Source organism: Baudoinia panamericana (genome assembly GCF_000338955.1).
Source record: "Baudoinia panamericana UAMH 10762 unplaced genomic scaffold BAUCOscaffold_3, whole genome shotgun sequence".
In the NCBI taxonomy this organism is placed as follows: Eukaryota; Fungi; Ascomycota; class Dothideomycetes; order Mycosphaerellales; family Teratosphaeriaceae; genus Baudoinia; species Baudoinia panamericana.
In genome coordinates, this window is record NW_006911259.1 from 435,376 (window position 1) to 449,455 (window position 14,080).

Genomic DNA, 14,080 nt, shown 5'->3' on the forward strand with positions numbered 1-14,080 from the left:
CGCCATATGCCTGATGGCGAGTCCTACACCATGCGCGTAGCCGGTACTATCTAATAGCTTACTAGGGCCTCCCACTGTACCGCTCCTTGGCAATATGCTTCAAATGCCAACCACCAAGATCTTCTTCAAGTGGGTTGTGCGTGAAGACTGCGTGCCGGGTGTGAAAGCTGACGGTCAACATAGACTCACCGAGTGGGCGAAGCAGTACGGTGGCATCTACTCACTCAAGGTCGGACCCAGCACCATAATCGTTTTAAGCGACCGACACGCAGTCAAGGAGCTCTTGGACAAGAAGAGTTCTATCTCCAGCGACCGGCCTACCAGCGTACTCCGGCAAGAATTGCTTACAGGCGGCGACCACCTACTTTGGATGGACGCTACGCCAGAGTGGCGTCTTCTGCGCAAACTCATACATGCTGACCTGACGGAAGGAAAGTGTAAGCAATTGCATGCGCCCTTGCAACATGCGGAGTCTGTCCAGATGTTACATGATATGCTGCAAACGCCATCGGACTGGAGGAGGCACATCGAACGCTTCACAAATAGCATCGTACTCTGCATAGGTATGGCGAGCTTCTGAATTGATTTCTTGGGGGTTGGAAAGGCCAGCGCTGACTGCCCACAAAGTCTACGGAATCCGCTCTCCGAGTATACACGGCAAGTACCTCCAGCGTTTCGAGAAGCTGTTGGGCAACTGGGCAGCCATCAATGCCTTTGGCGCTACACCTCCGGTAGACGTGATTCCTGCCTTGAAGTGGGTACCCGAGCGGTTCCTGGGAAACTGGATCTCACGAGCTACAGTCGTCCATGATGAGATGCGTGCACTTTACGACGGGTTGCATGAGTTAGTCCTGCGCAGGAGGGAGCGCACAGGCCCCATGAACAGCGTGATCGATCGGCTGTTGGACCAACAGGGTACCACTTCCTTGACGAGGCACCAAATCTCAAACCTTGCCGGTGTTACGATGAAGGGCGGGTCCGATACCTCCGCCGCCGTGCTTGCTTCCTTCGTCCTTGCCATGATCCTCCACCCCGCAATCCGAAAGAAGGCACAAGCTGAGATCGACGCTGTGATTCCAGAGGACCGTCTACCAGACGACACCGACTACGACAGGCTTCCGTATATCATGTCTATCATCAAAGAAACCCAGAGATGGCGCCCGATAGTCGGCGTCGGCGTGCCACATCAGCTTTCCGAAGGTATGCTTTGAAAACTCTTGACACGTCGAGACCATCCACCTGACCAGTTGGCGCCCTAGATCTGTGGGTAGAGGGCAAAATGCTTCCAAAGGGCTCCATGCTGCTGCTGAATGTTTGGGGTCTACATCACGATCAGTCCATGTACGCAAATCCTGCAGAGTTCGACCCTGACCGATATCGAGGGTGGATATCTTTCTCCGCCGAATACGCAAACAGCGCAGACCCTGGGAAGCGTGATCACTTTGCATATGGTAGGTTACGGCCCACTCAATGATGTTCGTTGAGCGCTGTTGTTGACTTGGTGTTAGGCAACGGGCGTCGTCTGTGTCCCGGAATCCATCTGGCGTAAGCATGAGGAGGACCACACAAATCGTTTAGGGATCTTCGAGATACTAACATATCGATGCTAGGGAACGTAACCTCTTTCACGTGGTATCGAAGATGCTGTGGGCATTCGACATTGAAATGGCTGTGGATACGAAGACTGGGCAGCCCATTGTCCCCGACAGCAGCGTGGAGACAGGCTTCCGGGAGGGTCTGACTTTGAGCGCAAAAGACTTCCCAATCACGCTGAACGTCCGCTCAGAGGCGAGGCGCAATGCCATTGACGAGGCATTCCTGGCGGCGTGCCGAGACGTGTTTGCTAAGTACGATGACACGGACCTCAGTACGGTCTAAATCATGATTCATGATTGTTCAAAAAAACATTGTAACGTAAAATATTTCGGTTTTTCAACATTGCTGCCCATTGTCATAGCAGCATGCGCATTCCACGCGCATTCCAACAGCCTTGCGCGCCCTTAGCCGTGACCAAGCTCGGGCTACTTACGCTGCGGTCAAGAGGTCTCTACGGTAGAGCCGGTGCATCTGCATCCACACGTTTCCAGAAGCTGCAGAAGGGTTGTAGGGCGCATATGCTGGTGAGCTTGAGCGGCAAGTTCATCCTTTGGACCGCACATCTCCTGTGTCACTGCACGATCTATTGCCCCAAAGCCAATAACTGGGGTCCCGGCGGGGTCGCTGAGCATTAAGTGAATGCGACCCCATTAGACCCCATGCGGAGCCGTGCCGTCTGAATGGGATTGGCCGATATCCCGGACAACACTCCCCACCGTAGACAGTCCGCGACGGGGCACCCAGTCCCATAGTAGAATATGGTCAGTTAAAGGATGGACTCCTTGGTACTAGCAATGCCACCGTGTCCTCACCCATCCCAGGCATGGCATCGAATGACATCATTAACGGCACTGAAGCCTTGTCACAGCATACCAGCAATGGCGTGAGGGCTGTCGACTACCTCATTGTTGGCACTGGGCCTGCTGGGGGCTCTTTAGCCACCTTTCTAGCACACAATGGTATACTCATGCTTGATACGCTTCTGCTACACCGTGGTTAATGCAAATGCAGGGCTGAAAGGCTTGATGATCAGCAAGGCAGCCAGTACCGCGGATACACCGCGAGCTCATATCACCAACATGGCGGCCATAGGTAAGCGCAAGCACGTGGGGTTGCGGTACCGAGCACCGCTTTACTAACAGAGCTAGATTGCTTGCGAGACGTAGGTTTAGACGAGGATTGCTACAGCATCGGCACTCTTGGAGACTGCATGGTGCACACTCGGTGGTCTCACAGCATGGCGGGAGAGGAGTACGCACGCATATTCTCGTGGGGTAACTCTCCGAATCGAAAGGTTCGCATGAGTGATTAGTTGCAGCCCTTTCCATTCGCTCGGCCTAACTGACCGGCGATCGCAGGGTGACTATGAGTTGGCGAGCCCTTCACAGCCATTGGACTTGCCACAGACATTGCTCGAGCCTATACTGACTCGGTACGCCACGCTCAACGGTTTCCACTGTCGCTTCGATACGGAGTTGGTATCTTTTAAGCAACTGCCCAATGGCTCGGGTGTCAACTGCACCTTACGTGACCTCTTGTCCGACCAGACTTACGACGTGCATTGCAGGTACCTCTTTGGTGCAGACGGCGGGCGCAGCCGAATTGCGAAAGCGCTGCAGCTACCCTTCACCGACAAACCTGGGGGCGGCTTTGCAGTCAACCTTCTCATTGAAGCAGACATGGCGCACTTGATGGAGAATCGCATGGGTAACTTGCACTGGCTGCTCCAACCTGACCAACAGACGCCGGACTGGGCCTGGATAGGCTGCATACGCATGGTCAAGCCTTGGCACGAGTGGCTTTGTATCTTGTTCATGAAGCCTAGTGCCGAAAGGAAAGCGCGACAGCCGGAAGACTATGTTGAACGGGTGCGTGAGCTCATCGGTGACGACTCGATTGAGTTCACCATCAAAGGAGTCTCCACGTGGGCTATCAACGAAACGTCAGCCGACGCTTACTCGAAGGGTGATGTCTTCTGCCTAGGAGATGCCGTGCATCGTCATCCGCCTAATCACGGCTTGGGCTCAAATACTTGCATCCAAGACTCTCACAATCTGGCCTGGAAAGTTGCGTATGTTCATCGTGGATGGGCTGGGAGAGCGTTGCTGGACTCGTACAATGATGAGCGGCAGCCGGTAGGTTTGGATGTAGTCACGCAGTAAGTTGCGAGCTTTGTTGAACACCGATCTCCGATCCAAGAGGCTGACCGTAGTGTAGGGCCAATGCGTCGCTGCGAAATCATATCAATATCTGGCGTTTGCTTGGAAGCTTTGAGCCTACGACCGAAGCCGGGAAGGCGGCATTGGACGTGTTGAAAGAAGACAGTGACAGCGGGCGACAGCGCCGCGCAGAGTTCCAAGCGGCGCTCCGGCTCATTGATCGTGAGGAGCATGGACTCGGTATCGAGATGAACCAACGGTACGTATCGAGCGCGGTGTATACGCATGACGAGACAGGCGGTCCTCCACCTTTCGACAGAGACCCACTGGAGCATTACCACCCCTCCACATATCCGGGAGCGCGCCTACCTCACGCCTGGCTAAGCAAAGCTGTACCCTCAAAGGCCATCTCTACCATTGATCTGGCTGGAAAGGGTCGGTTCGTGCTTCTTACCGGCATTGGGGGCGACGGTTGGGAAGCAGCAGCCAAGACCGCGTCGGCCAAACTTGGAGTGCCTATTGCGGCTCACCAGATAGGCTTCCGCAGGGAGTATGAAGACCGGTATCTGGAATGGGCGAGGCTACGAGGAATCTCCGAGTCAGGGTGTGTGTTGGTCCGGCCGGATTATTTCATCGCATGGAGATGTGTGAAGTGGGAGCGAGATGGTTATGAAAGGCTGCTTAAGGTGATGAAATCGGTTTTGTCACGATGCGAGTAGCGCTTACTCGAAGAGATACTGCAGCGCACATGGTTGAAAGGAGGCTCTCCGAGTATCCGACCCATAGACGCTGTAGAATATGCTCAGCTCACGGGCAGTGTTGTGGCCCGTAGCAGATGATTGCAATGGTCGCTTCCTGTTGCGAAGGCGTCTTCCCGTTCTATGAATATTGATCGGTGGTATGCCGAAGAGCGTGCAGCACATTCGCCAAGTCGAGCAAGCCGTCACACGATTCGCAAGCGCCAACCCGCTGCTTTCTATGCAGGGCTCGAGGAGCTGTGGTTTCAGATTCCTAGCCACTGAGAAGCGATCGTCGGTACTTGGTACACTCGACCGCTTCCGTTAGCTCCTGAGACGCTCAGCATCTCTTCTCGCCCTCTATCCTTCTGGTAGCATCTCGTGCGAGATCGTGATTCTCACATCGCTGGCCGAGCAAGTTGATCTTGACGAGGCATCAAGCGGCCGAAACTTCCGAGAACCCTTGGTCGCTTCTGAAACCGCGCCAAAAAGCCGCTTGCCATCATTTGCCAAGCATTCACCTTGACGACCACGTCTGAGACCTCCTTGCACATCTGTGTACGCTCTCGGTGTCTCTGGCGCTGTGTAGCGCTGCAGGTGGCTCCGCTCTATACTCTCCTTCACCAGGTCAGCCGCCACTGTACGACTCAAGGCCGCGAAGCCTGTCTATTCGACCTACCTAAGCATATGGTACCATAATCTTCAACAACCACGGTAACGGTCTGACAACACCACAGCGTTTCATATTTCACGGCATCTGTTCATCGCACCCTCCTATACATCTACCGGACTACCACTCCTTGTCAACTTGTACACCTACGAAGGAGGAACGGGGCTAGTGACTGAGGTGCAAAAGAGACACGTGAGCGACGGCGGATGAAGTAGCACTTGATCGCTGCATCGGCCAAACGCCTAGAGACGGCCAGAACAGTAGAGGAGCTCGGAAGCATTGCAGTGGCGAGCCTGGAAGAGGTCAATGACCGACACCCTGTGCTAGCTTAAGAATACGCGCGGAGCCCGGAACTCCTGTGAGGTGACCTTCACAGTTCTGAGCCAGACCATCTTAACCATACACCAACACAATGGCGCCAGGTACGCGACCGGATTTTAAGATGAACCTGGAAGGCCTTGGATCTCTTAATCCGCCGAGTCAGGCCCGCTCCGCAAACACGTCCGCAGCTAATTCTCCCATCGAGCCGCCTGCGGGTTCAGGCCTACGTTATCCGCTAGGTAACGGCCTTGGGAGTGGAGCGGCCCAGGCGGCTGCTGGTAGAACCGGAGCAGGGTCTCCGTCTAAAGAGTTCAGTAGCCGACTTTTCCCTAAGCGAGCTCGCGAAATACAAGCGCAAGAAGGCCTTGCACCTCAGGTCTGGGGACCACCTACGACTGGAAGCGGCCACTCTACACCTCTTCGCGAGACCATACCTGAATCTCCAGGCAGTGATAGCTTCCCGGGCTTTGACGCGGGTCAGACAACTGCTGGCGCTTCCAGCAGCGCATCCGGGGCAAGTTCCACCCGCAGAGCTCGAGCTGGGACCGTGCCTTCACGCTTCCCGCCTGTTAGCTCGCTCAATGGATCTCAAACTTCGCTGTTACCTAAGACCAGCCGCCCTCCGTCATCGACAAGTCCTTATCAGTCCAACCCATCAACACCGGCAGAGCTGCAAAACGGCATGTCGTCCAGCCATGCTGCGCTACTATCGCGCTTGAGGGCTGGCTCCATGCCACACCGGAATGTGTTGGGTGGTGCGAATCCGTTTGGTGCATCCCTTTTCGCAAGCAATTGGATGGCAGGTCGTGATAGGGCGAGCACATTGCAGAGCATCAGATCGTCAGATGCGCCTTCTTCACCAAGAGACTTGCCTGGGGACAACGATGCCAGGATACTGGACTACCTCGGTTTGGCAGACACACCACAGCAGCGCATTGGCCAGCCTCACGGCATTACGGTCGCAGATCTGGCGGCGTTGAACGCGTATGATACCAAGGCTCTTGCCAACCGCTTCCGATCCTTCTCCGTTAATGCGAAGGAGAAGTATGTAGACGGAGACGAAGACTTAATAGACGACTACGGTGATGCGCAGCGACTTTACAGCGGACAATTAACTCCAAGCGCCGAAGCCGCAGCTGCCCGCGCTGCCGCTATCCATGAGGAGATTCGCCAGCACAATCTGGAAGTGCAAGCGTTTGTTAACTTCGCCAGCGCGAACAGACCGCGAGCTCGCACCGCCGGTAACGTCCTTGACTCACCGGCGTCTCGAGTCTCGCGGGCCTTCCTGCCCACACCATCAAGGCTCGATAACAGCATAAGTATCGCCGACATTCAAAGCAACGATGGGTCTGACTTCAATGACCTCAGCGGAGCGGTCAAGAACATGACACTTGACACAAAGCCATCGTATGAGGGTGGCTTCGACTCAACCATGGAGCATCCCACACGCTCACTCTGGCTGGGCAACGTCCCTTCCTCCACCACGGTCTCATCACTGAATGTAATCTTTGGTTCATTCGGCGCGATTGAGTTTGCAAGGGTGCTTACCCACAAGAGCTGTGGTTTTGTCAACTTCGAGAACATACAAAGCGCTATCGCCGCAAAGGCGCAGTGCAACGGCAAGGAGATCTTCCCAGGCTGCGGCCCAATACGGATCGGCTTCGCCAAAGAACAAAGCGCTTCGAACACACCTGGCGCTAACGGCGCGTATCCTTCGCCGAGTCCAGATCCCTTCGTGACCAAAAGAGTCGACAGCACAACTGCAATGGCTCCGCAGCCTGTGGATATTAACGCCGAAACAGCAGCCGCAGCTCTCGCAACACCGGACTTACTCGAGTTGCGTGATGAGGTGTATCATATTGTGCAACAGTTTGGGGCCACGGATGAGGACCAGGCTCGGATTGCAGCGATGCTTGATGGTGCGATGAGCTATAACACCTACTATCACGAGATCCCGCCCGTTCCCGAACCGAACCACAACCGCATGCACGACGCACCGCGGCTGCGGGATATTCGTAAGCGCATTGACAACAACTCATGCACACCTATGGAGCTCGAGGGTATAGCTGCAGAAATGCTACCGGAAGTTGCTGAGCTGGCATCGGATTATCTGGGCAACACTGTTGTACAGAAACTTTTCCAACACTGCTCGGAAGAGACCAAGGAGGCAATGCTTGTGCAGATCGCACCTCATCTCGCCGAGATAGGCGTACATAAGAATGGCACCTGGGCGGCTCAAAAGATCATCGATGTGGCAAGGACGCCGCAGCAGACGCACACAATCATCGAAGCGTTACGACCGTATTGTGTCAACCTGTTCCTGGACCAGTATGGCAACTATGTCATTCAGTGTTGCTTACGCTTCCAAGCGCCGGCTAACGACTTTATCTTCGATACGATGTTGAACCGATTGTGGGACGTCGCACAAGGCCGCTTTGGTGCACGAGCAATGCGAGCGTGTCTGGAAAGCCACTTTGCTACGAACGACCAGAAGCGCTTGATGGCGGCCGCTATCACTTTGCATAGCGTCCAGCTTGCGACGAACTCGAACGGCGCGCTCTTGCTGACATGGTTCCTTGATACTTGCACTTTCCCGCGGAGACGATCTGTACTCGCACCACGACTGATACCACATCTAGTGCACCTTTGCACGCACAAGGTGGCTTATCTTACCGTGCTGAAGATTATCAATCAGCGAAATGAACCCGAAGCACGAGACAGCATGCTTCGTGCGCTGTTCTTCGACGAGCAGACTCTCACTGACATCATTAGCGACCAACAGTGTGGTGCGACATTGATATTCAAGGTTCTCACAACGCCTTTCCTGGATGACACTATTCGTCCTGAATGCACGGAGAACGTGCGGAATGTGCTCTTAAAGCTCAATGTGCAGCCATCGCAGGGCTACAAGAGGCTCATGGAGGAGGTGGGCTTATCGACGAGGCACGGCGGCACACCAGTCAATCATAACAGCAGGTCCAACTCCAAGACACGACAGATGAACGGCCTACCCGCGCTTGATACGACTCAGAATGGATACGCCAGGCCGCCGTACGCGGCAGTGACGCCTCAGCACCAGCAAATGGATGGCATGAGTCCGCACCTGCAGCGGACAGCGAGCATGGACTCAAACAGCTTCGATGCGTACGGCAACGGTCTGATCACGCCACAATACACGCACAGCCCAGCCATGTCCGTAGCCGGCATCAGTCCGATAAACCCACAAATACAATATCAGCAAGCCATGCTCGCACAGGCACAGGCAGCACGGAGACAGTCGCAGAACTTTTACGGCGCGCCGCAGTCGATGGCAACACCTATGGCGAATGGGATGGGGTACGGGGGTGTGCCGCCAACACCGCAGACGATGGATCCGTACCGGCAGAACATGGCCGCTTCGTCAATGGTGACGCCGGGTATGCCGAATTTCCCGCAACAAGGATTTGGCAGCCCGATGATGGGCATGAATGGCATGAATGGGTACGGGCAGTATCAGATGCACCCAGCTGCGCAGTACTATGCGCAAAGTCAGATGCATGGGCAGCAGAGGAGAGGGCGGGTAAGGTAGTTCTGTATGCGTGGGAAATGGCATAGCTAACAGTGGCACAGCGCTGAGCATTTTGTACGCTGTCGTTTCGCGACTGACACTACGCATCTGGGCGCGGCACAACGGCTTGCGGCTGGAGTAGATGGGTGGGATGAGTCTTTGACAGCATCCGACCGGAGTACCACGGCGTACTTAGGCTGAGAGACATGACATTGTTGGCACTGGAATGCCGAGCGAATTGCGTGAGGCGCTTTTGGGAACTGCAGGTGCAAAATCAGGCGTAACGACATGCCATACCTGGCACTGAGATTCTTGGGCAATGTTCAGAGCGTGAATTGTTCCGTTGGGCCGGACGATGTCCAGAGGGTTAGGCCCTGTGATAGTAACGGCTGTGTGTCAATATCTGTTTGTAGCAATAGATGAAAGAGAGCCTTTGGCAATACAGAACCACTTGTGTCGTTCACGACCAAAATCAAACCCCTCTAAGGCTGCTTCTTGAAAGCTCTGTACAGGGCTGACAACGACAATGACAATGTAGAAGCTGGAGGGATGCGCCATGCAATAGAGAAAAAAATGAAGGTGCAGTGAGCCTTGGTTGCCTTTCGATTAACCACTGCGTGGTTTGGATAGGAATAGCCGAAGGCGGGGCTCTATTAGATATTAGTGATGATTCGAAGATGTCTATCGATTATATTAGACGAACCGAACCCGCGACCTTGAGGTTGTCTCTCCAATAAGAGCCACACGCTCTACCGATTGAGCTACCCCGGCAGGAGCCTTGGATTGTCGCTAAAAATTTCTTATGTTCATATATACCAATTCTTGAGCGTGCCGAAGATTAGCCGCTTTATCCGTGCTCTTCGATGCGAAAGGAAGCAGTGTATGACCATATTCAACATAAGCAGGAATATAGTTTTCACACACAAATGCTAGATCAACTACTCTGTCTCAAAGTGACGCAATATACTAGGTTTGATCCGGTCGCGGCTTTGTGATGCTTACCATTTTCATTGGTACTGCTGTTGCATAGAATAACGCTTTCTGCTCACGCAAGGGCTTCGCATGGAAGTCCACCTCTGTGACTACAAAGCCGGCTCGCGCTACATGACGGGTCAGCGAGTCTCGTGCCTTGGGCTTACAACCGCTCTCCAACTCACTGCAACCTTGCTGGAACGCATCGTATGTATCTGCGTTCCTCACCGCGCCAGAAATGATTACGATTAGGAACGGCCGCAGATCGAAGAGGAAACGCAGTGTAGCGATCAACGCTGAGATGGCGACCTTGTCGTACGTCTGACAAAAGTGAGCAACGTTACGTAATAGCGAAGCATGCGTTGTAGAGCTTACAATGTCAGCTCCGATGACAACGTCATACGGCCAAGCCTCACAGTCTTCCTCAACCCAAGTCCCTTTCAACCCTCTGCCCCAACGCAGGATGCTCGTAAGCACTCGCTGCTCGTCATCGAGATTGTTGAGGAACAGATTCTCCCTCAACGCCTCAACTACGCCTTCGTCGCCATCCGTCGCCGTGACATGCTTGGCTTGAAGATGTTTGGCACAGAGAACGGAAAGGAAGCCAGTTCCTGCTCCAAGCTCGAGTATGCTTTTTCCACGTACAATATCTGAGCCCTGCGAAGTCAATAGGTACGAGCCAAGGTGCAAAGCAGCCTCCCATGTCCGGAAGCCTGTAGTCTGTGAGCCGGATATCAAGTGTCTCCGCTCCAGAAGGGTGATTGTAGGATCGTCCGTCTCGCCTACTTCAGCTTGGCCTGGTCCTATGCAGGTGAACGTGACATACGTTTTCCGTTGCGCAGCAGCCATCTCGGAAGGCAGCGCTGTAGCCATAAGTGCGGAAAGATGCGACATAAGCTGGTCTGAGATCTCCTACCGGACGACAGCAAATCAGACATGGAAAGTAGGAAGGTATGAACAATGCATCGACACAAGATAAAAGAAAACACAATGAGTACCTACATCTTCCTCGGGATCCTCGATGGACTGCTCGATTCTGGCGAGCAATGGCTTGAGGACACGAAGTTGGTAGCGCTCTGGTGGAAGCCTCGCTACTCTATCAGAGTTAAATAGAGCCCGGTAGAGCCACGTCTGAACACTTGCGTCTCGAAGAAGTTGTTTTGGCGGCCAGGCAAGAAAGTCTGGCTCGACGAGCTGCAGATACTGACGACGGAAAAGGCGAAGCTGCAAATCCATGTGGTCAAGTTCTCGACAGCCTCTCTCTATATCCGTCGACTATGCCCAATGCATAATGCTTTCTCCAGAATATACGATCGTTTCGCCTGATAGATTGCCATCGCTTGTGTCACTTGCAGAGCGGGAGCTTTTGGAAACGGAGTTTTGGCAGCCTGAGGCAACGCCAAGACTTGCAGACTCCGCACCACGTTCGTCGCCAAATTCAGAGTCAACGACCATACCAGCTTCCAGGCGTGCGCTCATCTACATTTCGACGCCTACATCAACACCGAGTAACACCATCATGTCGGAAGGTCAAGTGACCTTGCGCACGCGCAAGTTCATCCGCAACCCGCTCCTCGGCCGCAAGCAGATGGTCGTGTGCGTACATCCTCTCGGCAGCGGCAGATACTGCACCAGCTGTGCTGCTACACCTGCCATCATCAAGCAATCTACTAACGTAAAGCTGGTACAGTGATGTTCTCCACCCCAACCGGCCGAATGTCTCCAAAGACGAGCTACGTGGCAAGCTCTCCGAACTTTACAAGGCTTCAAAGGACCAAGTCTCATGCTTCGGCTTCCGGACACAATTTGGTGGCGGCAAGAGCACTGGATTTGCGCTCATTTACGACTCGGAGGAGGCGATGAAGAAGTTTGAGCCTCACTACAGGCTGGTGCGGTACGGGCAGGCTTCGAAGATTGAGAAGGCGAGCAGACAGCAACGTATGTTTAACCCCAAGCGGCTACGGGTTGGTCAAGCTATCGCTGCACATCCACTGACATACTGGAACAGGCAAGCAGAGGAAGAACCGGTCGAAGGAGTTCCGAGGTACTGCGAAGACGAAGGGTGGCGCAAAGGAGAAGAAGGGCAAATAGATCATTGCGTTCGTCGTGTGGTGGAATGGCGATGGCGCCAAGGGTTTGCAGTACTCTGCTGCAATTGCTTTTACGCTTGCATGAACTGGCGCTCGAGCGTACCTGAAGGCTTCGGGAACAGGCAAATTAAAAGGCTTCATTCCATCAACGCCGCTTTGCTGCATCGATAAGCCCTTCACTGTTCGTCATGAGACTCGTCCCGACCTGTGCTGAGGTGTCGCGTTGGGCGGTGGCACAGTGTACAGGATGTCTCACAACTATTCATGCCTACCCGATGCATTAATCTATGCATGATCATCGCCGATATTTACTGACGCTCATCCACCGAACTTTGCTCTGTACGGTCTAAATGACGAGTGATTAGCTGTTACACTGCTCGAGTAATGTTTATGTGTGAGTATGCTCGAGGAGCACTGCTCGTATCGAGCCATGTCACGTGACACAAAAGTGGGGGGTTTCGTAGATGCACCCAAGTCTGCACACTACATGCCCGATCACCTTTACTTCTCCCTAATACACTTTGCCAACTCAGCAACTTATGGATGTTGGGGGAAGTCGTCGCATGGTCTTGCTCCGACCCGAGCGACACGATGTGACAGTTTTGTTAGGGGTACACCTGACACCGCAGCTTCGTTATGTCTTGTGGCCAGCACGAAGTGCACGAGCTGCAGGTACCATGCTGCGACCAAACGAGGCAGGCAGCGGCCACCACCGCATTTACGAGATGAGATGAAAGCATAGCCCCCGGCAGCCTGGTACACACCTTTGTCGAAGCATGGGTGGTCGGACGATGCATGGCGACCATGACCTGGCCATAGTGGGCGACGGAATCGCAGATAGTCATGGCTCCGCAGTATCCCTTCTAGGCCACAGACAGCAAGCCCATTGTTCTCTGTACCCGTACTCCCTGGGAATGGCAAAGCATTCGTGCATATGACAGGCTCATTCTCCAGCACTGCATTGCGCTACTTCTCAGCGGTGTCCGCACCGCATGCCGAACTCTCTGGATCTGGTAGATGAAGATTTACGAGGTACCTCGCCACCTCACGCGGTGGTGGAACTTCCGGTATACTCGCCGCCCCACACTACGGTTACACCCCGACCTGCACGCATTATCGTGTGCGCAACGTGGTCTACGTGCTGTGCAAAAAAAGTTTGGTAACTGCTTGCTTAATGGTAGGATGGGCACTTGTCTCGAGCGGACCCTGGTTGTTCCTGCAGCAAAAATACGACGTGGCTGCAGCATGAATCCACCACCAAAGTGCTCTAACCCACAGCGATGTATACAATCGCACAGAGAGCCCGAGCCGGAAGTGAGATTGCGACCAGAAAGTTCGTACTGATGGCGACTCGCCCAAACGTCAGGCTACCCGGCAGCAATTCCATCTGACGACCGAAGACAACGACCGAAGTGATTGCATTGCTGCATGTCTCGTGAAGGACTCTAGACGCTGCGAACGCCACATCCCGTCTTCTTACCCTATTAGCTCCTTATGTCACCACAGCATCTAACCACGCGGATGCGAGCAAGTGGATCGACCACTTCTGGTAGTGTGCACTTCCGTATTTGCTGCTGTAAATGCACTCGCCGCCACTCGGGTTTCTGGCAACGATATGCTTGGCGAAAGATCCTGGCCTTTCAGGCTGGCGGCACAGCGTCTTCAACATGATGCTGACCTACACACGTACTGCATACTGCAAGACCGCTGCAGAAATGCATATCCTCTGCCGTTATAGACATGCTGTGTAATAAGCAATCCCGCTGCAACAAGCGTGAGCGGTCAATCTACGGTATAAGTGCTCTTCTACGTACGCCATTTCGATCTGTACCTGTCGCTCGCTTCTCTCTCGCTCCTATATTCTCGCTTCCACTTTCTTTCTACAGTGAGAGCAAAACCCTACTTGCTACTGATTTCTTACAATCGATATGATCCACAAGCTTATTCTTGCCGGCCTGGTGGCCACGGCAGTTGGCTCGCCATGGCAC

General features: G+C 53.9%; 7 protein-coding genes and 1 pseudogene across 8 annotated transcripts; 5 read left to right on the forward strand and 3 right to left on the reverse strand.

Moving 5' to 3' along the window:
* Positions 1-94: 94 nt before the first annotated feature.
* On the forward strand, positions 95-1,878 carry BAUCODRAFT_120072 (uncharacterized protein; the record flags this gene model as incomplete). The annotated part of the gene is made up of 6 exons (XM_007675736.1): positions 95-129; positions 184-563; positions 628-1,200; positions 1,260-1,451; positions 1,509-1,545; positions 1,611-1,878. The coding sequence occupies 6 exons, from the start codon at positions 95-97 to the stop codon at positions 1,876-1,878; spliced, it is 1,485 nt and encodes a 494-aa protein (XP_007673926.1).
* A 442-nt stretch (positions 1,879-2,320) lies between these two features.
* On the forward strand, positions 2,321-4,718 carry BAUCODRAFT_103240 (uncharacterized protein). The gene is made up of 5 exons (XM_007675737.1): positions 2,321-2,555; positions 2,608-2,688; positions 2,745-2,890; positions 2,955-3,754; positions 3,814-4,718. The coding sequence occupies exons 1-5, from the start codon at positions 2,420-2,422 to the stop codon at positions 4,472-4,474; spliced, it is 1,824 nt and encodes a 607-aa protein (XP_007673927.1). The 5' UTR covers positions 2,321-2,419; the 3' UTR covers positions 4,475-4,718.
* An 856-nt stretch (positions 4,719-5,574) lies between these two features.
* On the forward strand, positions 5,575-9,487 carry BAUCODRAFT_137019 (uncharacterized protein; the record flags this gene model as incomplete). The annotated part of the gene is made up of 3 exons (XM_007675738.1): positions 5,575-8,889; positions 8,934-9,042; positions 9,093-9,487. The coding sequence occupies 3 exons, from the start codon at positions 5,575-5,577 to the stop codon at positions 9,170-9,172; spliced, it is 3,504 nt and encodes a 1,167-aa protein (XP_007673928.1). The 3' UTR covers positions 9,173-9,487.
* Positions 9,488-9,719: 232 nt separating this feature from the next.
* Positions 9,720-9,801, reverse strand: BAUCODRAFT_t13 (annotated as a pseudogene). Its single transcript has one exon. The product of its transcript is annotated as a tRNA-OTHER (tRNA).
* A 6-nt stretch (positions 9,802-9,807) lies between these two features.
* BAUCODRAFT_84564 (uncharacterized protein) lies at positions 9,808-11,238 on the reverse strand (the record flags this gene model as incomplete). The annotated part of the gene is made up of 4 exons (XM_007675604.1): positions 9,808-10,130; positions 10,188-10,323; positions 10,378-10,914; positions 11,005-11,238. The coding sequence occupies 4 exons, from the start codon at positions 11,236-11,238 to the stop codon at positions 9,997-9,999; spliced, it is 1,041 nt and encodes a 346-aa protein (XP_007673794.1). The 3' UTR covers positions 9,808-9,996.
* A 283-nt stretch (positions 11,239-11,521) lies between these two features.
* BAUCODRAFT_31044 (uncharacterized protein) lies at positions 11,522-12,420 on the forward strand (the record flags this gene model as incomplete). The annotated part of the gene is made up of 3 exons (XM_007675318.1): positions 11,522-11,598; positions 11,693-11,940; positions 12,011-12,420. The coding sequence occupies 3 exons, from the start codon at positions 11,522-11,524 to the stop codon at positions 12,091-12,093; spliced, it is 408 nt and encodes a 135-aa protein (XP_007673508.1). The 3' UTR covers positions 12,094-12,420.
* A 552-nt stretch (positions 12,421-12,972) lies between these two features.
* BAUCODRAFT_380118 (uncharacterized protein) lies at positions 12,973-13,554 on the forward strand. The gene has a single exon (XM_007675739.1). It carries the CDS (start codon positions 13,110-13,112, stop codon positions 13,434-13,436), a length of 327 nt encoding a protein of 108 aa, XP_007673929.1. The 5' UTR covers positions 12,973-13,109; the 3' UTR covers positions 13,437-13,554.
* Positions 13,555-13,584: 30 nt separating this feature from the next.
* On the reverse strand, positions 13,585-13,761 carry BAUCODRAFT_120077 (uncharacterized protein; the record flags this gene model as incomplete). The annotated part of the gene is made up of 1 exon (XM_007675740.1): positions 13,585-13,761. The coding sequence occupies one exon, from the start codon at positions 13,759-13,761 to the stop codon at positions 13,585-13,587; it is 177 nt and encodes a 58-aa protein (XP_007673930.1).
* Between the last annotated feature and the right edge of the window lie 319 nt (positions 13,762-14,080).

Excerpts from the sequence above, each read along its gene's own strand:
- BAUCODRAFT_380118 (XM_007675739.1), top strand. The coding sequence starts at position 13,110 with ATGAAGATTTACGAGGTACCTCGCCACCTCACGCGGTGGTGGAACTTC.
- BAUCODRAFT_103240 (XM_007675737.1), top strand. The coding sequence starts at position 2,420 with ATGGCATCGAATGACATCATTAACGGCACTGAAGCCTTGTCACAGCAT. Across the intron at positions 2,556-2,607 it reads CACCTTTCTAGCACACAATG|GGCTGAAAGGCTTGATGATC; the intron begins GTATACTCATGC and ends ATGCAAATGCAG. Across the intron at positions 2,891-2,954 it reads GTAACTCTCCGAATCGAAAG|GGTGACTATGAGTTGGCGAG; the intron begins GTTCGCATGAGT and ends CGGCGATCGCAG.